The sequence below is a fragment of the Rhea americana genome, unplaced genomic scaffold (assembly GCF_003343005.1).
Source record: "Rhea americana isolate MKP2758 unplaced genomic scaffold, rheAme1 scaffold_241, whole genome shotgun sequence".
Taxonomy (NCBI): Eukaryota; Metazoa; Chordata; class Aves; order Rheiformes; family Rheidae; genus Rhea; species Rhea americana.
The window spans coordinates 1,075,152-1,102,141 of NW_028186359.1; the positions used below are offsets into that span (position 1 = coordinate 1,075,152).

General features: G+C 46.9%; 1 protein-coding gene across 3 annotated transcripts in view; it reads right to left on the minus strand.

Moving 5' to 3' along the window:
- Nucleotides 1-15,962: 15,962 nt before the first annotated feature.
- RAP1A (RAP1A, member of RAS oncogene family) overlaps nucleotides 15,963-26,990 on the minus strand; it is a 44,860-nt gene continuing 33,832 nt past the window's right edge. For 2 of the 3 annotated variants that reach the window (XM_085306579.1, XM_085306580.1), the window contains 4 exons: nucleotides 26,342-26,482; nucleotides 21,608-21,751; nucleotides 18,936-19,050; nucleotides 15,963-16,690 (listed from right to left, as the gene is read on the minus strand). In XM_085306579.1, the coding sequence (XP_085162705.1) occupies nucleotides 18,964-19,050; nucleotides 21,608-21,751; nucleotides 26,342-26,482 (372 nt within the window). In that variant the 3' untranslated portion in view covers nucleotides 15,963-16,690; nucleotides 18,936-18,963. Of the gene's footprint in view, nucleotides 16,691-16,830; nucleotides 16,882-18,935; nucleotides 19,051-21,607; nucleotides 21,752-26,341; nucleotides 26,483-26,990 lie in introns of those variants that run through there. The other variant, XM_085306581.1, reaches the window with a different exon arrangement.

Sequence of the window (26,990 nt, forward strand, 5' to 3'; positions counted from 1 at the left end):
ATTTAATATATATATATATATATAATTTTTTAAAACATATTCCTACTGATGTGCACTTAAAATTGGATTACAAAACAGGCAATTCAGATATTGACCTTGAAGCACTTGTTATTTAAATTGAAAGAAAAACAAATAGGAATTTATAAGACTGCAGTACTTGAATGATTGCTAATTGCAGGTGTTGAACCCCAGTTTTGTTGAATTTCAACTATTCTTCTTTTTGCTAAACTGCCTCTCCGTTGCGCTGACAGCGYCCCTCCTTCCCCAAGCTGGTCCACCTGGAGCATAACGCTCCTTTCACTGAATTTTGTGATATTCAGAAATTCYCTGCCGGTTTGGCTTCCCCCTTCCATGGCCTGAACCCCAGATGTCGCACTGAGACACGAAGCTGCAACAGACCTTTATCGTTGTTRTTTCTCGTATGCTGTTGTGTACAAATTTAGTCTTGAAAGAACAAAGTTCTTCAGTGTTGAGCTCTCTAAGAGTTGCAAATAAAGTGACGTCAGTCCTGGATGTGGTGTCGCACAGTCTCTATAATGGTGGCAATTGTGAAAAAGCCCCTTTCAGTCCCAGCAGTATTTTCTCAAACGTAGAAGCTTCTGGACCGGTGTCTGCCATGAAAAGCAGAGCGAGCCAAGAGCGTTTAGCTCGTTGGCTGCAGCCCGTCGCTGCGGCTCTGCAGAAGTCGYGGGCAGCGGAGGCGGCTGGGGAAGGGTTTGAGTGAGAAACTGGGGAGGGAAGGGCCACGCTCGCCCGGGCCTGCAGAGGGGAGCCGTGGAAGCGCAGCAGGGGCGGCCGCAGCCCGAGGACGGGTCGTGTCGCGAGGGGAGCACGGCTCCCTGCCCGGCCAGACGTCGGCGCCCGGATGCTCCCTCGCCTGCGCGTGGTCCGGTTACCGYTCGTGTGCCGAGCAAGGGGGAGACATCCCCCATCGGGGGCTGCCCCCACGTTCCCATCAGCTCTGATTCCAACCAGATGGTTCATGCAAACAGCACAGTGTTATGTTGCAAAAACCTGTTCAGCTCACTCCAAGTTTAGGAAGGGCTTGTGTGCACACACACTATTTTTTTTTAAATATATATATATGCAATTCTATTCCTGTTTTAACTTCCCAAGGCAGAGAGGCCAGTGGAGCAGAGGCATGAAGAGAGAATTTTTTTTCTTGGAAATTAAATATAGGCGCAAAGCAAGCCCTGCTTGTGCCCATAGAAGGAGAGGAGAGTGGGTCAGCATCTGGCTGCTGTGCTCAGCASTTTTTCAGGAACCCAAGTTGCAAGCAAGGTTTTGTTTTTCCTCCACACAGGATTTAGGTCCAGTTGTTTTCTCTCCTCCTCATTTTTCTGAAGGCTGTTTCTACAGRATTTTTTTCTTTTATCAGTAGTTCATCCTGTGTGTCACAAATGGCCCATTCCAGCTCCCACCAACCCTTTCTGTGGGATTCACRAACAGGGGAAAGCGCAGTAGCACAAAGCAGAGCCCCAGCTTTTCCCCGCGCCGACAGTCTAATTTCCCTTGCTTCCCGGCCGGCGGCGGCCCTTCCCTTCCCCTCGGCGCAGGGACGGGCCCTCTCGGCCGGGCTGGGGCCCGCGGGGCTCCCGGGCTTGCTTCGTGYTGGCTCCAGAGCAGGACCTGCTCAGGGATCTGGGCTGCGTTTGCGCATGACCATTTCGCTTCTCCAGAGACTTTTCCTAAAACGATAATCTCTTTTGCTCCTCTCGTTTCCATGAAACTGCCACGAGACAGCTCTCCATTAAGTACGAAACCTACCTAATTAGCCCAATGACTGTCTTTAATGAGGCCCTAGCTGTGTTCTGCATCTTTGATAGGAGCGGTTAATACCAAACACAGTACCATGATTATACAACTCATTCCCCCATGAACGTGCCCCGTGGAGGGGAGCAACGACAAATGAAGCTGAGGTATTCAGATTTATAGAAATTTCTATTCTTGGGCTGTGTTAAGTGCAGACCGGATCAAGTGCGCTGCAGTTAATTTGACACCAATAACATCCATTCACATACCAGGGACTATTAGAGGGGGCAAGAAAGCTCCTATTCACTGTGCACCTGCTGTTTGCGCCCAACAGAAGACGGTTATTCCCAGATGCCGGTTCTGCCCATGGCTAAACACCTCCTGCAGGAGCCTCTGCTCCAAGAGGGGGGAACAAGGTACCCCCCGGCTTAGAGGACGTTTCTTCAGTAATTCATCATTTTCCTTGCATGCATCCCTTGAAGGTTTTTTTGGCCGCTGGCTGCGACYGGCTGCTCGAACTCACGGTCCGCATCCGTCGGTCCTCCTTGGAAAAAACCACGGGTCACGTAGCGACCTCCGCGCAGCGCGCGCCTGCGAAGGGCTCCAGCGCTCCCGGCCCTGGGGCCCGTCGCCTCCCCTCCGAGCGCGCCTGCCGCGGGCGGAGAGACGCACCGCGGGCAGCGACCCGCTTATGCATTCGGCGTTTTAGCAGAAGGAAGATACAGGGCCAGTCATCTGCGTAAAAATAAAGAACGAACCAGAGCCTGGCGGGGGGGATGGAAGAAGGAGCCTGCTCAGCCCTTCCTCCCCGCGGACGAACGCCTCGAGGAAACCGCAGCAGCCCCCACGGCACGACGCTTGCAGACGGCGCTGAGAGCTCCTGCCCTGCCGTCCTCCCTCCTAACGCCAGCGAGCGGATCCGGCACGACCGACACGGCGAGGCGCTCCGTCGGGCCCGCGGCTCCCAACGCGCAGCCGGGATCGGGCCGTCAACGTCAGCAGCGTGCTTCTGCGGGAGCTGCTCTTCACCCAGCCTCTCCGGGCTTCCCCCCTGCAGCCCGGGCCAACGCCAGCAACACGTTTCCCTCCGGCCAGATGGCCTCACAGGCGTGCCTGCGATTAAAAGGTCTTTATTTTCCAAACTATTTCACAGCTTATTCCTCCGGCAATGAGATGGGGCTTCTCAGGCTAATGCTGGGCAAAAAGAAAGGCAAACGCAAGGTTGCTGCCCTGTCGGACGCAGGTTGCGTTCACGCTCCAGGGAGGGCGAGAGCCCAGGCGACGGCCTCGGCCACGCGCCGCGGCAGCGGGAGCTTGCCGAAGGCCTGCCCCGGCCAGCGCCTGCCCTTCCTCACCGTATTTTCATCTACCCAGCTAAACATCAACGGTGACGCGCTTARCTAACCCAACCTTTCTGACCGGAAACTCCACAAATCAATACGTTTCCCCTCAAAGCGAGTCTGGCAAGGAAGAAACCGATTGCCGCCTCGTTGCTGGAAGAGCAGCAGCTTGTTCAGAGCCCAGCGTTGTCCCAGGCGCCCCAGCGCACCTCCCCTCGCCTTCCTCGCGTTATTGACCGCCAGCAGAAGCTGTCCTGCTCCTTCAAGCAGCGTTTCTAAACGCCAAACCGCGTGTCTGTTAGTGCTGCTGCAGAAAGAGGGGGCATCTCCCCTTCCCGTGGTTTCCCCGCGCCCTCGCTAATTGAGAAACGGTTCCCAGGAACCCCCCGAAACAAGATTTTAGCGGCCTCCGATGCCCAGGTGTGGAAGACGGGGCAGTTTGGGGGGGCACAACTGCACTGCCAGAGGGGCTGTGATGATCCCACTGCCCGGGCAATTAGGAGAGCCAGGTCTGCTCCCTCRTTAAGGGAACAAGCCGGCGGTCCAGGCTGGACGTTCCCGGGGGCTGCCCACATCCCTAGCGCCTGGCTGTTGCTGGTGACGTGACATTTGGAAGCTAGAGATAACGAACGTGACTTTCCGTCAGGTTTAATTAGCGCCTTTGCTCTGCCCGTGACAACCCCGCAGAGGCAGAGGTTGGCTCCCGGACTGCAGGAGTAGAGCGCGCTCCCTCCCGAAGCCGTACGCCGGCGGCGACCGCCAGGGAACGACCCTGGCGCCGGGAGGAGCCGCTGCCCAGCAGAGCCGTTGCTTTCTCCCTAGCCAGGTTTGCCAAGGAGAACGTGCCCTGCCGATGGCTCATTCCCGGCCCCTTGGCATCGCTTCTGCTGCGCTCTGGTCCCTTACAACCTTCYGGGGACAGAGGAAGTTACTAACAGGCTTGACGGACCTCTCAAGAGAGCAAAGTACTGCAGAATATCTGTCGCCTCTGGTCCAGACTGGAGGCGTTGCAGCATCAGGTCTCCCCCGATGGCCAGCATGACACGAGGTCCCTTGCTGGCTTCTCGGTCAGAAGCAGTTTTAGCCGCAGCGCGAGCAGAGGTTGCGGTGGTGTTGCAACCCGGCATGGAGCAAGCTCCCTGAGACGTCTGTAAACCCAGCGACGATGGGGCAGASTCCGTCCCACCAACCCTCCGGCACTGGCCGGTGCAGGCAGCTGTGTGCCCCGGGGACCCGGTCCCTCCAGCAGCCACACGACGTCCGTCCAGCCCTGCTGCCGGGGGCTGCAGCCGCTGTGCCAAAGCCACCGYGAGCGTCCTTGCAGAACCAGCACGTTCCCCACCTGAGGGCTGCAAAACACTTGACCCCGGATCACGTGGAGGACGTGTTAATACACGAAGGGGCAGAGCAGACCTCAGAGAAGCCAGCAGCTCCTCCCGCGAGCTTGCTTTCGCGCAGGCCTGTCCTGGGGTCAGTAGCTGCAGCTCTTCCAAGTGGCCTCTGCACATGTTCCCCATCCTCCGCTTTTCGGTCTGTTCCTGACCCGTTGTCGACAGCGAGCACCCAACGGCAGCCAGGCAGGCGCTTCCGCGGGCAGCAGCCTGCTCTGAACGCAGTCATGCTAATCGGGTGGAAATTACTCATGTTCGTTTTTATACCGAGTTTCCTGTACGCTGAATTTCCTGTGTGTATAGAAAGGCCAGATCRGGTCCTCTGGATTTAAAAGAATTCAAGAGAGGATCCTTCTGCTTACTGCTCGCGTGGTTTTGAAACACCTTGTTGATGTCAGCAGTGCTGTGAGCAAGAGTACCCGAACCTTTCGCAGAATTTGTGTGTTATTTGCTTTTCTAAGGTGTTCCTAGGATGAGTGAGAAGGATCGCTGCACCTGCAGCTACAAAAAGAACCTCGGGAAGGTGTCGCTGGGGAAAGCCAAGCAAAAGTCTTCCTTCCAGAGAGGTTTTAGGAGATCTCTAAACTACTCTAGAGATGAGTAGGACAAACCACTTATCCTGCCAGYAAAGCAGCAAAACCTGCAGTTTCTTACAAATATGGAGAGCTCAGACCAACTCATCCCGTCGCTCCCGCAACACGTCAAAGGTAGATCCCCCAGATCTCCACGGGGGTCATGCTCCCGGCGGGGGCGCAGGCTTTTTGCCGTGCTACGATTTAACGTGACGAGCGCGATTAGATGCGACGCGTCTTCGCACCGCTGCAGAGAGCCCCGTGGCTGCGCGCCGCAGCCGGGCAACGCAAGCGCCCCGGGAAGGACTCCTCAGCGCTCCCCGGGGAGAGGGCGGCCGGAGCCCGCCGCAGGAACGGCCGCGCCGCGAGCTGCGAACCCCCTTCCGGCGGCCGCCCCGCGACGGCTGCGCCCGCGCAGCTTTCTCCGCAGCCCAGCTGTTTGTTCGGGCCGCCTGCCCCCTCCCGCGGGGCCCCGGCTCCCAGCTGCCGCCGCCTGCCCGCCGCGGGCCTTCGGGACCTTTTCCAAGCAGCTCCGCGGCTCTCTCCAGCCCCCAGCCCCCCTTCAGAGCAGCTGCGGATTAATTGGCCCTGCAATAGCAGCGCTCTCCTGCCAAGGACGGCTCGCTCCCGCGAGCTGGGAGCGGGGAGAAGCCCCGCGCCCCTTCCCCGCCGCTCGCCTCCTATGGCTCTTCCTCCAAAAATCCCGGAGCCGAGAGCCGCTCCCGCTGCGGGACGGCCGCTCGGGGGGTCCCATCCTCACCGCCCGTCAAAACCGCTTTGAACCGCGGTTCTGCTCCGGGGTTTCTGACCGCTGTCGCGTGCCRCTTGGCAAAGCGGGGCTGCGCATCCCCCGACATCCGCCCGTTTGGTTTCTTCGCGGGCTTTTGTGAGCTCCTGGTTTAATTAGGATGCGAACAATCCCCGAGGAATGTTTAATTAATATTATAAAGCAACAAAGGGATGATTAGACGAGTCGAGGCAGCTGCTCTTTATACGCAGGGCACGTGGCACTTGTTGGGGGCGAGTATGTCGGAGGGGGGAGAAATCATTCCTCAGACCTCTCCGTGCAATTTTGTTTCTCATTTTAATTGTTCGGTCCTTTTCCCCTCTTTGTGTTCGCTCAAGCACAGCAGGAGAAACAGAGGTTTAGCTCAGAGCCTCTCGTTCAGCTTAATTATAGAGTTAAAGCAGCCGAAGGAGGAAGGTCTCCCGCCCTCTCCCTCTCCTGCCCCCGGCCGCGGACGACGGCCGAGCAGAGGGCAGGCGCTCGGCAGGGGCTCCGGCCGGGGCAGCGCGGCCGCGCAGCGCCCCAGCGTCGCTTTGCCCCTTCCCTTGCCCTAAAGGCGAACGCCGGCACGGCCACCAGCCTGGCCCGCGCTCCCGCGCTCAAAACCGAGGCGCGAAACCCTTGGTGCTCGACGCCGCCCGGACGCTGCTCGGCGCCGCGCGGCCGCTCTGCCTSCCAGGAGCCTGCTTGCAACCCGCACTAAGTGCATTTGCTTCTTTCCTAAGAATAAACACTGGGTTTCTTTTACTTGCCCTAGGGCAARCTCCTACTAAAAATAACCACCAAACTGATAAAAAGCCACAGGAAGTGCAAAGGGACACGGGGTGAAGGGAGAAAGCAGCAGCGGCCCCCGACTCGTATTAGGAACATTCAACTCAGCCTAACCCAGCAGGTAAATGAGTSTTTTCAAGGGGAAACGCAGGGTTTACGCAGGCAGGGAGTAACGCYGTGACAGCCCGCAGCTCCGCGCGGGCACGTTGAGCGCAGGGGCCGTGCTGGCGGCGCCCAGTGCACGCTCGGCGGGCACGCTGCTCCCGTGCCGGGTCTTGCACGTGCTGCGTGCGTGGGGCTGTGTGTGCATGGGACCACGCGTGCACGGGGCCAGGCTCACGCACAGAGTGAGCGGGGGAAACAGCTTCAGGCACAACTGAGAGAGGCAACGATGCTGCTGCAATCYCGAGAGCCAGAGGAAAGCAGCAGGTGCCAGAGAGTGGGGCCACCCGGCACCMGCGCCGCGATCCGGGCGCCGGGCTCCCCGGCACGGAGCTCGTTAGAAAGCCCCAGGGAAGCGCCCGCTCTCGCCCCTTCTCCCTAGAAGATCTCGTTCTCCCAGCCGCAAGCCGGGGCTGCCGTCACCGCACGCGCACCCACCTTTCCCGCTGGCAGCGCGGCGGGGAGAAGCCCGGCAGCGAGGTCGTCTCCGGCCGCTCTCACCACCGCCCCGTGCCCTGTTCGCTGCTCACGTTCGCTCAGTTCTTACTCCAGTYCTGCCCCCGCACGGGGAAGTTTATCTCGCCCCGAAGCCTCCTCGGTGCCAACCGTGGTGGAAGGAGAGGGCGAACCGCGGCCGGCGAGCAAAGGCTGCAAGAGGAGAGCAGCTGTAACTCTGCGCTTTCCCGAGTTTAAAAAGAGCAGAGTCCGCTGTCAAACTCAGTCCTGCTCCCTTCCCCTAGCTTGCCCTCCCTTAGGGAGAGGGCGCTTAGTTTAGCCGTCTGCCGGGCAGCGCAGGACCACAGAGCTGCCCCGGACCGTCCTCTCCGCACGCGGCCRGGCCTCAGGCACGCCGAGAGGGTGCGAAGAGGGTGCCCGGGTCTTATTTATCTGGATTTTTGGCACATTAGCTGCTAGGGCTGTAGCAGAAGTGCTAAGCCCAGCTGCAGCAGCTCTGGCGTAACGCACAGCAGCCTTTCCTCGTGCTGAGCGGCTCCAGGGCCTGCTCCACCGCCCGTGCAGGCACGGATTCGGGAGAGGGGTTTCCCTGCTCCCCCTTCCCAGCGCCTCGGAGCAGCTGCCGGCACTTGGTGCTTTTTAGGATCCCTCATGGTCGGGGGGAGGCCAGYGCAGAGGACGCGCTGGAGCCGCCAGGAGCCCGAGGGGAACGAGCCTGCGGTCGACTCCGCGGCCACGGGGCAGCGTCTCCTGGGGCTGGCCGCTCCTCTCGCCCTGGAGCAGGAGGCAGAGAGCTCCAAAAAGAAGAAAAGCTCGTTTACTGCTAAYGAGGAAACCTAAAGGAACAGGATACTGAGAGGTTCTTGGAGAAACTCTTCTGGGGGAACTCTTCTCTCTTTTCAGCTGAGAAAGGGCATTGAAATAGTTAACTGTGCAAGACTCAACCTTCACACTTTCACAGGTGACAAAAGCTGTATTTTAAGCAGGGTCTGGTCTGCACCCTCCGGCTCAGCCCGTGGTTCCRGGCAGCCTCCCCATCGAGCAGTCCCTGGTGGGAGATGCAAGGTGCCAAAAAAGGCTGCAAATCAGCAGCGAGGAACTGCCACGTCCGCTGCAGGCTGACACGCTTATTTATCCTTGCTGTGCTTCAGAGGCTTTAACAGATTTTTATGTCAGAACCAAATCAATAYATTTAAATCAGAAAACTTCACTCTAAGGCCAGTAAATAAAAATTATCATTTGCTCAATTAAGGCATRTGATATGCTGACAGGACAAATAAATATCTCCCTGTATTAAGAGTCACACAGAAACTGGATGCTTTTTTGTTATTTCCATGGAGGCTTCTGCGTGCATCCAAAGATATTCTGGAGAACAAGCAGCTTTCGATTACCTTTGCATTTAGGTTACTTGCCAGATTTCTAGCACTTCTGCACAAAACAGTATTGAGAGTCAGTCGATTAAGCTGCATGTTACAGGACAGAAATCTGTGGGTATGTAAGTGTTGTCCTTATTATGTCAAAGAAAGATGCTCCAGTTCAGTTCATCTTTACTGCATGCAGGTGACTACGCGCAGGACGTAGCTGTCGGTTTGTCAGCGTAGCCTCTGCCCTTTGCTCTGCATATCCGCAATTATGCTGTGCCTTGTCCTGCTACCGCAGATTAGCTGTGACTGGTGTGCGAGATAGCCAATATACGGTCTCCCTCCTTTCAAACATCATTTATCATAAAGGATTATCCCATAGGGGCTCCTGTGCAGTCATATTTAATAATGCATACTGCTTCAAATCAAATGGAGTTCTCCTTTGAATTTAAGCCACAGTAATACAGCAGCTTGACACTGCTACTTCAAAAGCTAAATGAAAAATAGTAGCAGTATGCTGGATGCCTGTGGACCTCAAAATATTTAACTACACGCTGATCACTGGAAACACTGAGTAAAGTTAATTTGCCTGATGATTTGTAACAGTCCACTGCTTCAGACAGGTTTGCTACCCAAAGCCCTACAACGCTGTCTGCTTTTATTCGGCTCCATCATCATTCACTCAAAATGGATTGCGAGAAACCTAATTTACATGTAAAATGCTTGGAGAGAAAAAGCAAAGTTACTGTTGAATTCCAGCCTGCTGAGAAGAGGTCAGTTCAAGGAGCCTGGAGCTACCTCCGTGTGGTCACTCTGGCTGACGCCCGGAGCTTCTCCAGGCTTTTGGCTCTAAAATTGTGCACCAAGTAATACAGTCCCAGGAGTCTCCACCAGCATCCTGCAAGCACAGGGGGTCCCGTACAGAGCAGGCTGCTCCCGGGCCAGCAGAGCGGCTGGGCAGGCTCCGCACCACGGCGCTGGGTTACAAAGGGCTCGGCTGAACCTTCGAGGTGCTCCGCTCTCCCAGCCCGCTCTTGCAAACACGCTTCAGAAACGCTCGTCTACGCGTCCTCCTCTGCCCTTTCGGAGACGGAGCGGGAGCCGAGCTGAACGCGGCGCTTTGACAGCGGAGCACGCGCGACGCCGCCTGCCTCCGCGCCCCTCGGCTCCATAAAGCGCGTGGTGTGCTCAGCCCACGGCGCCGCAGGCGGCCCGTGAATTCGTCCTTTGTGGCTCGATCCGCGGCTGCTGCGGCAGCGCACAGCTGCCGGCCRCGCTCCCCGGCCCGCCGGCCACCCCGGCCTCCGCGCTGCGGCCACCACCGCTGCACAACAGGCTCCTTATTTACCCCCARTTCATCACAGCACGAGGTTTTGACCTTAAACACTGGTACCACTCAAAGAAAATACCATGAATGTCTGCATTCAAGGCTCTGACGGGGACTACAGGACAGCGGATTGCRTGGGGTACGCGGCTGGAGAGGAGACGAGCTTGTCCGGGCGCGCGAACAACGGCTCCTTTCCAGGAAGGCAGCGAGGGCAGGAGCTCGTCGAGAGCTCGCACAGCCAAGCCGGCAGGACGGGCGCCTCCGGCTCAGGCACCGGGCCGTAACTCCCGATTCACTGCAGAGCCTGACGAGCCCTTCAGTCCTCCTCCCGTCCTGCTCTCCGCAGCACGTCCCTTCGGAGATGGGGTGCCGACTCCTCCGGGCGCTGCGCAACAGGACGTTCGCTCGCTGCCCTGCCTGGGCCTCCTGCTGCCAGGTCCGCGCGCGCGGAAGAGTCTGCTCGGCCGTGATGYCAGCTTCCCTTTTCGCCTAGGGAGAAGAAAAGGTTGGGCTCAGTCCCAGAATCACGAACACGCCGTTTCCCAGCCCTGACGATACCGAAGACGAGAGCGCAGCTAGAGCTGGGAGCAGCCGCGCGGGCCCCGGGGGGATCCGGAGAGCTGCAGGGAGAAGGGGCCGGTCAGGGCAAACGTGCTTCGTCCCGGTCCACCCCAGGGAAACCCCCGCAGGAGCCGGAGCACGGGGCTGCGGCACGCCCGGGAGGTCACGGCCGCCCCTCGGGAGCGGGGCTCGCAGCGGCTCCTGCCCCGCTCGGAGCAGCCCCACCGCGGCAGGGAGCCGGCGCTCGAGCTGAGCAGCGCGCTAAGCCACCACGAAACGCGCTGTGTCTAACCACTGAATTCCTTCACCAGTAACTAATTCAAATTAAAAGTCCAGGGAACCCTACAGGCACCAAACTCATCTGAGTGCTATTTTTCCTGCTGGGCATTTTCTTTATCAAGTCTCACTCAATTTCTCTGTAATGAGACTCAATCTATTTAAGTACCTATCACATCTCCCCCTCACCCATAAAAAAAACGCAGGTCTTTGCAAACTATTGCATTTGGAGAACACGAGGCACAAGAAGCTTGCATAAGCACCTGCATCGTATGAAATATTCAGAAAGGGGGAGGCCGCCAGCTACAACAGCCTGCAGGATGAATTCTAGGGGATGCTCCACTGAGCAAAAAGAGTACCTAACGGCTCGCCGAAGGCAGCAGAGCTCCAGGTCCTTCAGCTCGCTAGCCCGCGACACTCGCGCACACGCACATGCCCCGGTCCCCGCCCGAACGCAAGCCGCTACGGCTGAAAGCAAACAGCACGGGCAGCACCCCCGAAGACCTGACAGAGCCACAGATGCATTTGGAGGACGTTCCCGGCGCACATTCCCACAACACGCTCCTGAGAACAGTAATCCCTGTGGGACTGCACAGTTGCTTCCGCAGATGTTTCAGGACGCTGGTCCAAACGCAACGGCCACGTGACTTGGCAGAAGGCTGCAAAGGCCCTGTGAAGTCTCAGATGGACGCTACGAGACAAGACCGACCAAAGGGGCTTTAGCATTCCCGAGAAATGTTGTAAGAACTGTATTGCGTAAAAACAATAGAAAACAAACAACAAAACCTTCTCCTGCCCCCAGCCCCGAAAGCCGTCCAGGATYTGGGCACCGCCAGGCAGGCCGCGGGGCTGAACAGCCCGTCTGCCTCAGCCCGTCACCRGACCAACACGTCGCTCCCGCGCACAGGGCCCGAAACCGCCGCGAGGTGAGCGGCAGCAGCGGAGAAAAGCACAACGAGGAGCTGCGACGGAACGTGAGGAGAAAACCAGCAGGTCCGAGACCCCCAGCTTTTCCCCAGTATCCTTCCCCTCTTCCTGCACTTCTTTCCACAAGATTTGTCTGAACTTGCACGCCGGCGGCTGCCGGATTTCCCCGAAATGGCTAACATTCAAAAGCTGCTGCGCCACGCGCCGAGAACAGCCCCGCGAGCCCCGGTCCTTCAGAGAYCGGTCTGAAAACACACCTCTGGCATGACAGAAATTGTATCGCACGTGGAAGATGCTTTGTTCAGAAATCAGCTGGTACCTGAAGTAAGACATGTTGTGTGTGGAACTAGTCACGCTTTCGGGATTTTTTCCCCCTTTGAAAAAAAACAAAAATCCTTCTCTTTACAGACTATTCTGTCGTCTTAACAAGAAAACTGTAAAACATTCAAAGGTTTATGATCGTCYGTGCATTTTAAAATGTTCGCACAATGTTTACTTAACATTTTGTGAAGACTTTTACTTATATGGAAAAACCTGCCAAAGAACTAGACCAGCCTGCAAAAGGCAAGGCAGGGCCAGCCCCCCTCCCTCCCTGCGCCGAGCTTCTCTGGTTCAGCAGTGGAAAGCACCAATTCGTAGCTCAGTCACAGAATAAATCATCAAAGTTATTTATCTCAGGGTGAAGTCAGCACAACTCGGGGTGGCCCTGCCRGCAGCAGGGCCCGGACCCCCGGCAGGGACCAGCACATTCCCACCCGGGGGCTTTGACTAAGCCTGCATCAGCAGCCTCATAAAAATTAAATTTTACGGGCTCACTGAACTGAAGTGCACTATAAAACATAGCAAGAGGAATATGACTGGCTGTTATTCCAAAGATGAGGATTTTACTGCTTACCAGAAACAAAGCAATTCTTTTTAAAGAGAGATCCACGTGGGAAGGCGCATGCAATTGCCCCATGCAGAAACCAGCCAGAACAACAGAAGACTGCACTTCCAGCTTCTCCCTCCTTTTAACGCTTTCCTTCGCACCTCTGCAGACTCTATTAGCAGCAAGGTAATAGGATATTGTTTTCTATTAAGATTCTGCATTTTTAGCAGCATTAAAACATAGGGAACAGAATCTGAAATTAATTCCCTGTTTTCTTCTCAGCCTGAGTGAGCCTCAGCCCTGGCTGCGAGGGCGCAGCTGCACCCTGGAGCAGCTGTGCCTCCCCCGACAGGCCCACAGCTCGGGGCCCCGCACGATCTGCCTTCTGGCACCGCACGTCCAAAAGCCCGGCTACTTCCTGCACGAGGCCTGGTCTGCCACCAAGATCAGTTCCGCTCCTTCAGTTTCTAGTGCTGGCAACATAAATGAGACATTCATTAGTTTTGCAATGGTTAACTCTGAACTCTACATTAAATTTTCTCAAGTTTCACATCCAGCAGTGACTTCACAGGCACACTGCACTCTGTGCACTGCAACAGAGAATGTTTTTGCAGCTCAAAGGCAGTAGAGCAAATCACAAGTGCACCAAGATTACTGCTGTCTCTAAGGACAGAACAACATTTCTTTCCACAGCTCCTTTTTCAGTTGTATATTTGGATTAAACTCAAAACCTGTAATTATAACTCTCTAGTAAGGCACAGCTTACAAGATTAGGCAGTTATCATCTAATCTGACATTAGATGAAAAAACATGTTTCAAAACAACCTTTACATAACACAGAAAAATAGATAAATACAGGCTGATGAAGTTTAAAGAATAGCGTATTTGTAGAGACAGCAGTGAATCACTTAGCCTGAATTTGTGCAGAACAACTCAAATCAGTGGAAATATGGCCTGGATGACTCCGGGGCCTGTGTGACTTAATTGAAATTTTGAATGTGCTCCTTCCCTAGCAGCTAAATGTTACTTTATTTGATTGGATATTGGTCAAAAGCTGAAGCATGCAACTCTACTTCTGGAAGATTTGTACTTAACCTCTCTTTAGGACACTGAGTGAACTCAGATTCAAACCAGTGAAACATTAAATATCAAATGCTTCAGGATGATYCTCTTTGGAAATAAAATTATGTAGCATCTGCTGAAGTATACCTAAGGGCAGGATTTGGGCTATTGTGCTAAAATCCATTAAATAGAAAAATGTTATCCAGTGAGAAAACTGATTCATTGTATAACATACAAAGGGAAGTGTATCAAGGCCTCCTACTGGAGCGTGTGCTCTTCACATATATAAAAAAGTTCATCTTCAAAAGGATTCTGATTTACTAACTAGAGCTGAACAACCAAACATGACTTGTTTGAGTAGCCTCTACTCATTTACAGCATGCCATCACTAYGTCTTCAATAGGAACCACTACTCTTACACTGCAAACTACTTTTACCAGTACATAATTTGAGTAATTAAAAACACCCTTCATCCGCAGCATCCATCACTTTCTGTTCTTTTCAAACAGTACCACCTAGTGGTAATCTAAGTGATACACGAAGCATTTAACTGCTACTAAACCTGTCTTCTTTTATATCAGGTTATCATTCATCTTGCAACCCAGACACTATGCCAGGCTCAGCGTTCAGTTTCTGCTTCTCCTGGAAAGCCAGCAGTAATCAAAAATCTCCCTTACACTCTAGCAATAAGCTCTTCAAAAAGAAGGTGCTCTGAACAGGAGACCAAGGTCAGCAAAACGCCCAGGCCAGGGTGAAGCCCCAGGCAGTGCTYGCTGACATAGGCAGTGCTGCCATCCAGGCTGGTCTGCAGACACCTGGCTGTTCCTCWGCATGGGAGAAGAGATTTGAGGTGGAAGCGTTGCACAGAGATCCTGCCACAGACAAAAAATGCTGCTGCAGAGGCTGGACTTGCCTCCACCACATCAACCAGTTATAACACTGGAAGAGATGGACCAAAATCCATTTCTCTCTGGAGAAATGCAAAGTTTAAGCGAAGTGGAAAAGCACCTCCAAATTTAAAATACACCTTCATGCAGCATCCTGAGACTGCTGGCAGAAGGTAATGAAGGAGACTTCTATATAAAATAAACACTTGGCATTTATGAAGTGAGGTTAGATGAACTAACCCAGTACTCTGTATCTAGAAAGTTGAAATTAGTTTCTGTTTTCATAGAAGAGACATCTAATAATCAGCACATACATTAAAATTACTTTATTACTAAAATATTTTTACATTTAGTAAAGATAACCAACCTGCAAACACTATGCTTCTGCTCCTCCTGAAAAAGAAGGTGCATAGGCAGGTTGAAGACAATCAACTAAGCAACTACCATTTGTCCTACTAACTYGTAGGTAGGCAGATGTCTTCACATTGTCATCCAAATATTTTCAATCCAGTCTTCTCTGGGCTGCATTTAGAAACTGAGATCTCATGTATAATTCAACAGCTGCATCAGTAACACAACTTTAGAAAAAACATTTAGAGAAATTTCTTACATCTGGTTTCCAATAAAACTATACAACCGATTCAGGACGTCCAGGACAAAGCCCATCCTGAGTTTTCTCCACTGTGAAGATACACTTTTTCTCACTTACTCTGAAGAGAAGCAGGAGCAAGTTCTCCAGTACTGACGCAATTTCATCAGTGTCAAACTGAAGATGTAATTTGGGCCAAACAGGTCCTGAAAATGGTGGTGGTTTTACTTGTGTACCACCTATAGGCCTCTTTCACACTCTGATCTCTGAATTCTATGAATTAAAAGGAAAAAAAAGGCAGGGGGGGAATTGAACAACACCCAAAATTAAAAGAAAAAGCTCTTTTGGCTCACTGTGTAAATCAGATAATTTTAGCCAGATGCAAAGCAGCTGTTTGCTTTGTTGAAATTGTATTTACTCAGACCAACTTTCAAAACCACAATTTCATTTTGAGATGCTGATGGTAACGTATCACTCTTGGACTCCTGCCCTGCAGAACACTATTGGTAAAACAAGGGTTCTGCCACCAAAGTATGTAACAGCATGAAACTGAAGATCATAGTAGAAGTCAGACCTTGATACAATATTAAAACAATTTTGTACATATAAAAATACTTGTACAGAGGAAATAATTCAGCAGAATACAATCTTTAAACATTCAAAAGAATATACAAAACTAAAGGTAGCCTTCTGCACTTTAGTTGGATTAAGTACATCCAACAAGGAGGGTGTGCAAAGACATCTCACTGGCATAATGATATACTGTTGGTATTTGTTACAACAACACCCTATCTACCAGAATGGAAGAGAAATTCACAAAATGTTTATAAAAACCAAAGCCTGGAAACCGTAACAAAAACCACAGAAACAAAATGAAAATGTACTAAAATTTAATCATTCATAAAAGCTGTAATTTAATCTGTGACAGTAAAACACAAAAAGCAATATTAGAGTTGGTTTAGTATATTATATATATTTGCTTTTAAAGCCATAGAAATCAGTTACCCCAGTTTTTTCCTATAAAAGACCCATTTTTCCAAAGCGTTATGCACAAACATTTTCAATTAGAATATAATGGCAGAATGAAATAATGATATCCCATAACTTTTAAATATAAAATGAAGTCAATGACTCAAAAATGTTATTTGTTGCAGTGAGTTCAAAGGGAAATTTCAGATAATATATATATCTATGTAGTTATAGATATAAAATATAATGGTGGAACATTTTTAGTGCTTGATGGGGAGAAATTATATTAAAAAGGTCAATATGAAATTTTAATTATAGTAGCAATATCTAACATTTGAAACATATCCATGCTCCTTTGTATAATCATACACTAGAGTCAATTATATTTATTTTCACATCTGTTAATTGCTATTGCAAAGGAGAAATACTATTGTCTTAAATTTCCAAGAGATATACAGAGAGCAATTTCTTTTTCTGGGACTGTGTGCAAACCATTTCAAGATCTAAATTCTTCTCATAGTATATAAAAAACAGGAGAAGCTTCTTCAGATATGTTGTTAACTTCCTGTAAGGTTCTGAAGTCTGGAATGCTGGCACTTTCCACTTAAGCAACAGTTCTTCATTCCTGCAATCTAGAAAAAGTAAAAAAAAAGATGAGGAGGAAAATACTTACGCTGTTGACAAGACAAATGATCTGAAACAAAGGTCTGAAAGTTTTCCCAAATAACTGCCCATGAACATGTTTGTACAAGCATGCAGTATTTCAACAGAAAAAGGTTATCTTACTTCATTATTATGATTTGTTCCTACTGTCCTTTGCATTCTGAGGTATAGAAAGAAAAAAGAAATTCACTTTGGAAACCATAAGCTCATTCAGAAACAAATTCTTATTTTATCATGAACGTAACAGATCAGTGAAAGACAGTTGCTACTCTGTCTTTTTGCTGTCSTAACAATACCCTTCTACCTCACCTGCTCTAAGAGAAAGACAGTTCCAACTTRTATCTTACTCAAGTAGATTTTGAATTAAGTGGATAAACAATTTATGGGAGATTGATTTTATCTTTTACTAGAAATACCTCTCTGAGATGCTCTTTAGAAGTATGATGAGTTAGAGACCTCACCAAGTCCTATTCTAGCTATAAAAAAAATGTGTAATCAATTAGGAAGAAATTTTCATGAGGGAAGACATTATGAAATACTTTTATCACCTACAGTAGATTATAGCACATGAGTAGAAGTTCCATCAAAAGAAGTCTCAACAGCAAAACTAAATAAGGATATTTTAAATATTTTAAAATTCATGACATTTTCTACATTGACTGAATGTAATTATTCCAGGTAAGYATTCAGCAGTTGCTTGATTTTTCAGAGCTCTGATGCTGCACCTAATGCTGAGTAGGCATTGCAGTGAAGGACCCCTGGAAGAAGGGCTAGGTCGGAGCCGCCCTAATGGGTCAGGAGATTGCACATCCTGCAAAGGCCTGGGAGAAATCTGTCTCCAAGAAGTCATCCTGGCTGATGTCACACTAGCTAAATTCAAATATATCACCTGAGAAACAGGAAAAGCCACCTAAAAAGTACTACTTTATTTCTTTTTAAATCATTGTTTCTCCATGACCCTAAGCTAGTATTTTCTGGCATTCAAAATTCAAGAGACTCATTAATCTATAAAGCACAGAAAAACAGAAGTCAACAGGTTAACTGCATGACTCCACTTGTCCTACTCTATCACACCAAGCCTAAGCAAATGTCTATCTATGCCATGAACTTCAGATACAGTAGTAAGGTAGAGAACCACTGATTTACAGTTCTTAAATTCTTCTACAACCAAAAGTTTGTTCTAAACATTGTAGGATCACAACACTTGTACYGCTTCTCCAGCTAGAATGTATCTATTTATGACACTAAAAACCCCAGCAGAATAGTTTTTGATGGATCAGAGAAATAATCACAAGTTTAAGACAGCTGACAGAGTGCTGCAGTGACAGAGCATGTCTGACTCCTCCTGATAGGCTGGACTATAGCATCTTACTTCGTCTGCCAATCTGCCCTGCTGAATTTGAAAGATAAAGTACTTTGCACTGCAACAACTGTTTATCTGCTTGCTTTCTAAACATTTCTTATTTCTTAGTGCCAAGGTGGGCTATTTACCTTGCAGCCTTATCTGTCTCTAACAGTGCCACGCTGCACAACTTACATGTGACCACACTAACAGCTCAGAAGCACAGCCTACATTGCATTTCTGTGCAAAACCTGAAAACCTGAAGTTACAGAAATGTCTTCTTTCARGAGTGCTTTGTAACAGCTATAAGTACACAGTGTACCCTGCCAGCATACACAGGAAGATTATTTATAGCATATGTCCAACCTTTCTATTTTTTCAAGTGGGCAGCTTTTCATTTCTCTGCCTTCAATGAAATCCATGTTCCACCCACATAAACTTGCAATTGTCCTCATATCACCTGGGACTGAGACAGCAGCTGCAACTACACCAAGTTACACAAAGGCTACTAAAATTCAGCAGAGGAGAAAGGAAGCAGAACTGAACCATGGTTGCCCAGACCACAATGTCACAAGACAGAGGGAGAACCTACCAAGAATAAAAGAGAAAACCCTGGTCCATTTCTATTTGTTCCTGCTGGCTGTCAGACCCCTTTGTGAACAGATCTTACTAACGAACCCAAGCAAAAGAGGAAGGGAGTGAAGCAAGTATTTTTCTGCTAGGTCAGTCAGTGGAACTGCCTTCCAGAATGGGAATGAATTTTATATRGGAGCAGGTGGAGGGAAGAGGAGTGGAGGGAAGGGGAACAAGACCCCCTCATAATGAGTATTTCCCCTCTAGATTAACTGCACAGGAATTCAGACACCTCTTACCTGGCTCAGAGCTGCTGCATGATGGAGTCTAAAGCAGCAGACATGATTTCTTTTTAGGCTTCTTCTTTTCCACTGGTGTTTTTCTATTTATCTGTCTGACCAAGTCATAAAAGATCTGGAAACGAAAAATGCAAACTGAAAAAATCAAATTATAAAACACTAAGTTTCAAAAATACGGCAGGCTGGTAAGCTGGTACTCTTCCCTGATGGCTGTGGTTTTATAAGTTCAAACTGATGATATTTACCTAAATATATTTCTCAAGCAGTTGCTTATAGATCAAGAGTGCACAGCTCATGTGAGTGCGCAGAAAAAGCTGTAAACTCATATTTGCCCTTCCCTGATCCTGAAATACGTATGTTCCCTCTTTGCGTTACATACAGCAAAGCCTTCTGAGCGTGGTAAAGAAATAGCAATAAGTCCTGTGCTTTGGATAGCTGGAAGAAAACTAGGAAATGACAAAATGGATTTTTAAAGACAGGGCTAGTCTCTATAAAGATGATCTTTTCATGGGTGCTCCCTGGCCTGCAGGGCACTGCATTTGCATGGTATTTAAACAGCCTTTTTTTTTTCCTCCTCTTCCTTCCTCTTTCTTCCCCTGCTTTCACCTTCAAAAGTGATCTTTCTTCCTCCGCTGCTCAGGATACAGTATTAGTTTTCCTCTTTGCCATATAGTTTGGAGCTGTTAATCACTTACTTCACCTTTCTGCCTGATGTAGTCTTTTGATTTTTATTAATAAAATTAGCAAGGAAAAGCCATACATCTGCTCTGCATTCAGTCATTTCTAGAAGGGTATGATTATAGGGCCTTTAATAGCTTCAGAGTGAATTTCTTGTGAATGCTTTTGCTATGACTTGTTTTCCCAGCAATACTCAGCCCATTTATAACAAAACAAGCTTTATAAAAGGATTGAGCTATTTCATGGTATTGAGGAGAAATTTTTAAACTTTCCGAAAGCCCCACCCTACATTTCTTGTTTGCTTTTTTCCTTCCTGGAGAGGCTGTTGGCTCACAAATTCTTGTTGATACCAAGGAAATTCAAAGAAAAACAAAGGCTATACCAAATTGCAACAATTGAAATTTTAGTATTTCCCAGATATCACATGAAAGCACTAGTACATAGCTAAATTATACTTTTCATAACCAGACAGCATGAAGAGTAATTCTGGTGTTGTCTCCAGTTTACAAAAACAGTGTCTGTGGCCAAATAGCCTTTGTGCCTTAGCTACCAAGTGCCTTGGAAGCCAGTGTATCTGGCATAATACAAATTTTAACCAAACAAGCAATTTTGTGACAATGTGACAACAAAACAAGCTCAGATGACAAATCTCTGTTTACTGGTCTGAGCGATACAGGGATTCAGCATATATTTAATTAAAACAATAATTTTCTGCATATTAAGATCACAAAAATAGAAACTAATCTTTCAGATAATCATTTTCTTCTACATGGTGTCTCTCACTGGAGGCAGTGCTCATCACAGGGAAATATGCAGAAATAGTTTACGCAGAATCATCCTTAATGTGTGAATCCTATGACTGACTGATTGTGAATTTATCCCAAGACAGTTAATCATGCTGCCTATTAGAGAATCTCCTTTTTCTTGCACAATTCTCTTGTGAACCTCAAGGCACCTGTGGCTAGTGAGAATCAGTCTCTACCGCAAACTGTGGAAATAAAGCAGAATGTTTTTGTAACTTAAGGTGATCTGTTCAATGACTTAGCCACCAGCTTCTTTGTTAACACAGTTTTACTAAAGCTCAGACAAAACGCAAAGTATTATAGCTAGGCTACTCCCCACCACAGAAGCTGCAACTCATACAGCTTGGAACTCCCTTCCCTTTCAACCTCACAGARGCAGTGCTGTGCACTTCACAGGAGCTGCCAAATTAATTCTGGGTCCAGTCCAAGATCCCACTGTTTGTCCTTATCACACAAGTCTCCTAAATGGGCTCAGTTATCTCTTGGCACCAAACCAGCTCTGCTCATTGGAATCACCTTAGCATTTGTGACTGAAAACCTGGCCTCTATTACAGTCAGAAAATTTGCAGTGGAGACTAAGCTTAGTGCCTAGTGTCAAGCAGAGCTCCATCACCTCAGACAGCAGCAAAAGGCACGCCTATTTGCATGGGTGTTTCTCAGTTCAACACGGGGAACTGCTTAGATAACTGTATGTTTGGACCTGGTTTCAGTAAATTAGCAGCTTACCACAGAAGAACTGTGATGGGATGTCTGAGCAGCCAGATGTAGCAGGAATGTGAGAAGTAAACACCTTCAAACACAACAGCCAACACCGTGTAACATGACAGGTAATACAATGGGGCACAATCCATGTTCTGAATGGCAGCAGTTATCTTAAAGTTTRTCTGAAAAGTGTACCTTTTCATCTCAGGTAACAGTCATCCAGGGAATCACACTTACTCAGGACCCTCTGCTATTTATGCCCTCTAACATAGGCTATACAAAGCATTTATCTGGAAAAGTCACCCATCCTTTACATACAAAAGGAGTATATTTCATTACAAATAGAGAACAGATAGGAAATACACTGCATCAAGACTTCCTCWGGCTGAGACTCCAAAACCACCCCAAACTTTCATGATTAAGTTTAATGCCAGTTTAATGTTGCATTCATGTTGGAGCAGCAAAGACAAAGGAACAGCTGATAGTTACCTCATTAACATTGATTTTAGATTTTGCAGATGATTCTAGAAAGGCACAGTTACACCACTGTCTTGCTAAATTTTGACCCTGTTCTTTGCCGACTACGCGTTCTTCTTCCAGGTCACATTTATTGCCAACCAGAATCATTGGAACCTGGAGAAAAAAAAAAAAAAAAAAAGAAGAAGAGAAAGGTAAGCAAACTCAATATATAATATGGACAGCTCAAGCAAAGCTATAGCTCAAAGACAGTTTCTTCCAAACCTCTAATATTTCCTATAGGGTTAGATTAGAAAAAGAAAAGAGCATATGAGGAAAAAGAAAAGACAGTAGCCAACAGACAATGTACACAAATCCATAGATATCAGAAATTCAGACAAACTCACAAGCTAGACTACATTTTAGATGCGAGCTGGAAAAGGGTTGAACAAAATCCATCCTGTGGCCACCCTGATTCAGTTGCAATTAAACACATGGAGGACAATGATAAAACCAAACAGTAATATTTTAGCATAATCTTCTTAAATTAGGGAAGATCTATTTTCTGGTATCTATATCCAATGCTATTCTAATCAAAAACATAATTCAATACTGAAATGCATATGAAGACTTTCATGTGACATGAGGCTAAACTGCCTGCCAAATCAAYCTATTTTAGGCAATAGAATATAAAGCATACGTATTCAGATACACTTCATGTTTTGGCCCTTTTGACCTGTTTTGTCAATCTGTTGTCAAACCGCAGAAAATAAACAGAAACTCCTTTGAAAAAGCACTCCCCTGGATGTGGAATAATGAGGAACAGAATAAGAACAGTTCTTTGCAACCAAGTACTTCCACAGCCCTGTGTACAAGACCATTTGCCTTTCTGATTGGTATATAATATCATACTATTGACATGTTTTATATAAATGTGGAAAAAGAGGCTCTTACWCTATAAAAGGCACAAATCAATACAGTCAGTTTAGAAATAATTAAAATTTTCCAGCTAGTTACTAACAGCTCAACTCCTGAAACAACTTTACTTTTAACAAGTAATCTCACATAATATTATACATTTGATACATGTTCAAAAGCTTCGTCCTATACCTACAACACAAATACAGGCAAACCATCTGTTTAAGAGAATGATGAAAGGACATCTAGTCCTCTCCCTAAGCTGTTGGCTTTCTGAAATGCCTCAGTGAGCCACCTTCCCACTCCTTCCTTCACGAGGAAGGAGGGAAGGAGTGCCTTGAGGAAACCACATTCCTTATGACATTTCCTACAGAAAAATCACTGAAATTTAATACCCTAGGAAAATGACCTTGCTCTAGTAAGTGCATATTACCAATTTGTTTGCATTAGACTCCACAGAAAGAAGTCTTTAAACGTATCCAGACAGCTACAACAGCCCTCCAACAAATGGCAAGGGTGACAACATAAGCTACTAGGTCTCTTGTTCAATAATTAAGCGGTTTCTGTCAACCAGTTAACCAACTTCTGAYTGCAGGTTCACGGCGGTCGAGATTATATTTCACTTCTTGCACTGCTGAGACGAGTACGATCAGCWTTCATGAAAGCAGAAACATGTTTCCCTCTGAAAGTATCAGTAAATTTCAGTGAATGTAAGCAGCAGAAGGCTTGCTTTCATCACTTATGTTTAGTTACCAAGTTAAAGTAGTTAAAGTTAAGGAGCAACAAACTGTACAAAAAGATGCGTCAACAATAGGAAGTTTTAAAAACAATACTCTGAGATATGATTGCAGGAGGCTTTTTCTGCTTCTCAGCCATGTGTTCTCTAGCTTGGCTGTAGCCCACAAAGAACGATGACAGGTCAGAAAGACCTCAAAAAAAAAAAAAAAACCTAAGAAACAATCCATCCCCTCAACACACCACAACCTACAGAAAAAAACAGCTGAAAAAACAGTGTTTTCCAGCCAAAAAATGAATCATTATCCACTTTGATAACTTACAGCACACCATACATTTATTTAAATTATTTCAATGTTAGTATTTGATTTTATGCAAAGTGATTGCCTGGTTTCAAGTACAGCCAAGATTAATTTTTGTAATTCTAACACAACTATAGAAACTTTTACTTATTACATTCAAAACCCCAAATCACAAAACAGAAGAGGCAAATCCAAAAAAAGATTATTTCACAAGGTATTTACAACTGTATCAACTTAATCATATTTTCTACAATTTTCTAGATAACTAAAAGAAATTTTCCCATTTGGAAACATAAAAATGTATTTTGAACATGTTCAGCAACCAAAAAATATTAATACGTGGAATAGAAGGAAAAAAGTTATACTCAGGTGGGGTAAGCAATACAGAGTTGAAAAGTATGAGACTATGGTTATTTTCAAAGGTAAAAATTATTTATCATAGGGTAAAAAATGGAACATAACAAACAACTAGCTTTTGACCACTTACTATTCCATTTATAAGACTGGAATTCAAACTTTGTTATATATACATAATTTAATGGTTAAAGTATTGGAATTTTAAAAGAAACAACCTAAACTAAATACAGGAAGGTGTGCATTTTTCTAGCAAAGCATAGTTTAAATATTCAAAACATTCTCAAATCTGGATTCACTAACATAAAATTAATAGATGCATTTTAATAACTAAATCAAGGAACTGAAGTAAAAATGAAAGTAACCGTCTCCAYTGTTTGATGGACTTGACCAGCTTACAGTGCAAATTCCACTCCGACCAGTGCAGCTGACTGAGCAGCGCCGTGCTTTGACCGAGAGGCTAATAAAAGAATCATGTAACCAGGGATTTACGCGAGTATAATCCCTATCTAAATGAAAATCACTTTTACATAGACGTTCAGCCTGTTAAACCAAGGAGGGTACCAAAACCTTAAAATACAAGGTAATCACAGATGAGGAACAACAAGGATCCAAGAGAAAGGATGAACTGCAAGAGCCGACCCTCAGTTCCCAAACACCGCAGCCACGGCGCTGCGTTCACCCCCCTCCAGAGCACTCGACCTCACTGTTCAAACTGCATCTGCCTGAGTGGCTATTCAAATACAACGTACACGCTTCGCCTATGCTTTGGCCTAAACATGTGTCCCAGCCCCGTYTACTGACCGTCACCACTGCTAACCGCCAGAAAGTTTCAAGATAAGGGGACATGAATGAGAGAAGCTACTTTAGTTTCACCACTCCGCGAGCCATGCAAGCAACTGATACAGACCGAAAGCAATCAACTTCAAAGGCAGCAGCTACTTCTAAGCTGTCAGTAGAAAAAAGTACAGGATCTTTTTCACACTTCTCAGGGCAACCCCTTGAACATAYTACCGTTCAGCCACAAAATTTAATTGCAGTTTCCTCTTGAGGAAGCCTGCATGAGCGGCAAGTTCCCACACAGCTCCACTACTCACTTGACTACCATAGCAAAAGCCACCTGCAACTTCACCCACATCACAGATTTAGAAATGCAAAGTGTAAAAGAATCCACTGTGAAACAAATRGCTACACTAAAAGAAATTAAATCAGTGCATTTTTATACGATTACCTAAAATTCTGTAAAAAGGAATAGTTAAGCATGGGTAGACATGGTAAAGCAAGAGAAGCAATGAAAACCGATGTTTTGGTTCATTTCCTGAAAATTGCTTAGTAAGAGCAATACAATCGCCTCTCCCCATAGATAAATGCACAGAATTTTTCTTAAAACTGAAAACAGGATAAAAAGTCTCTTCATTTGGGTTTACATTCTGATTAATGAGTCTAAACAGCTATGCATCTGACAGTCCTCTGAGACACGTCATAAGAGAATTGTTGGTTCTCACAGTTGGAGTTGAATAAAGCAGAGATCACAAATCAAGAGACTATGCAAACTGAACCAGTACAGTCATAGCAGGGGACTCGCTACCTCATGCCAGCGAGACCAGGGGCTATTTATTTAAGAAACTGCTAAAAGGTTCAACACTCCCATTGCTGCTGAGGCAGCTGGAGCCAAGGCAAGTTAGCAARCCCCTACCCTGTCTTCCCAGTCCTGGCCAATAGCTCCCACTCTCACACGATGAYATGAAAATAAAAGAACTTTCAGACACTTTACAAGAAAAATCTTATAACAACAATGRTAATTAAATCACAAAGCACAATCTAGTCAATCAGCCAAATATATTCCTTCTATTTATAGTCCAAGATAATCAATTTGATTTTTTGATTATATTTTTCATACATATGTCTAAAGCAGACAGCCTAGCTTAAAACATACAGCTGTGACCTAGGATTTGAGACACTTTACAGATGACCTTCAGGAAACCATCATCTCTATTTCCACTTTAGAGATCTGAGAAAAGTGGTATTAGTCTGCATTGTAAGGCAGTTGAAGATCTACTGAAGAACATTGTTATGGACAAGTTCAACTATTATTTCCCTCAAAGCCAAGGAAAAACAAGGTTCTGCTAAAGTATATTGTTATAAAAATAAATGCAAACACTGGAAAAGAGTTTTTTTTTAAAAAACGACTTTTTTTTAAATCAACTCCTACCATTTGCAAAGACTGTTAGATCTTCAGTACACCTGGAAATCTGGCTTCATTATACCCCTTACTAGGAGCTGCCCCCAAGTAACAACACTGAAAATGTTCGTATCAGAGGTTTTAGAAAAGTTACTTCCACACAAATTTGGCTATATAGTAAAGAATATCACAGAAAGAAATTCTGCTCACATACAGGTACCTGTATGTTTAGCTACAGAAACATTTTAACCTTTTGCAAAAAGGTATTTTACTTACATCTTCAGTGTCCTTAACCCGTAAAATCTGCTCCCGCAGGTCCTGTAAGTCATTAAATGTGGATTGTGCTGTAATAGAATATACTAGTGCAAACCCTTGACCATTCTTCATATAGAGATCCCTCATTGCTGTAAATTGCTCCTGTAATCAAATATTAAAAAAAAAAATTAGCGCATAAATGCAGCCTACAAACATTCACAAACGAATTTTTATTCTAATGGAGACAAGACTGTAGTACAGTACAGCATACATTTACATTTTTATCCCATATGGAAATCCACTGACATACGTGAATTTAAGAAAAGCCTTAAAGCATCTCTTTCCCTTTGGTTTTTCCCCTCTTAGGGAAAAAAAAAGGCTTTTCAAAAAAMCAGGAAAAACAGCAAGAAAAGCAATAAAAACATATCCTCAGATGGACTAATGTATGCCCCAAAACCATAACGTGTTAGATTTGATTCACATTTTGTAGTATTCTTCCATTTATTGTGTAATATGGTGTTAAACATGAGCCTGCCATCAGACCAATCCTCCAGATAACAGATATGGATCGTAAATTCAATTTCCTCTCTAATTCTACACTGAGAAAGGCCTAGGTGTCACATCCTCATGGCTCATTGCAAGCACGACTCTGTGGGAAGGCAGTGCCAAA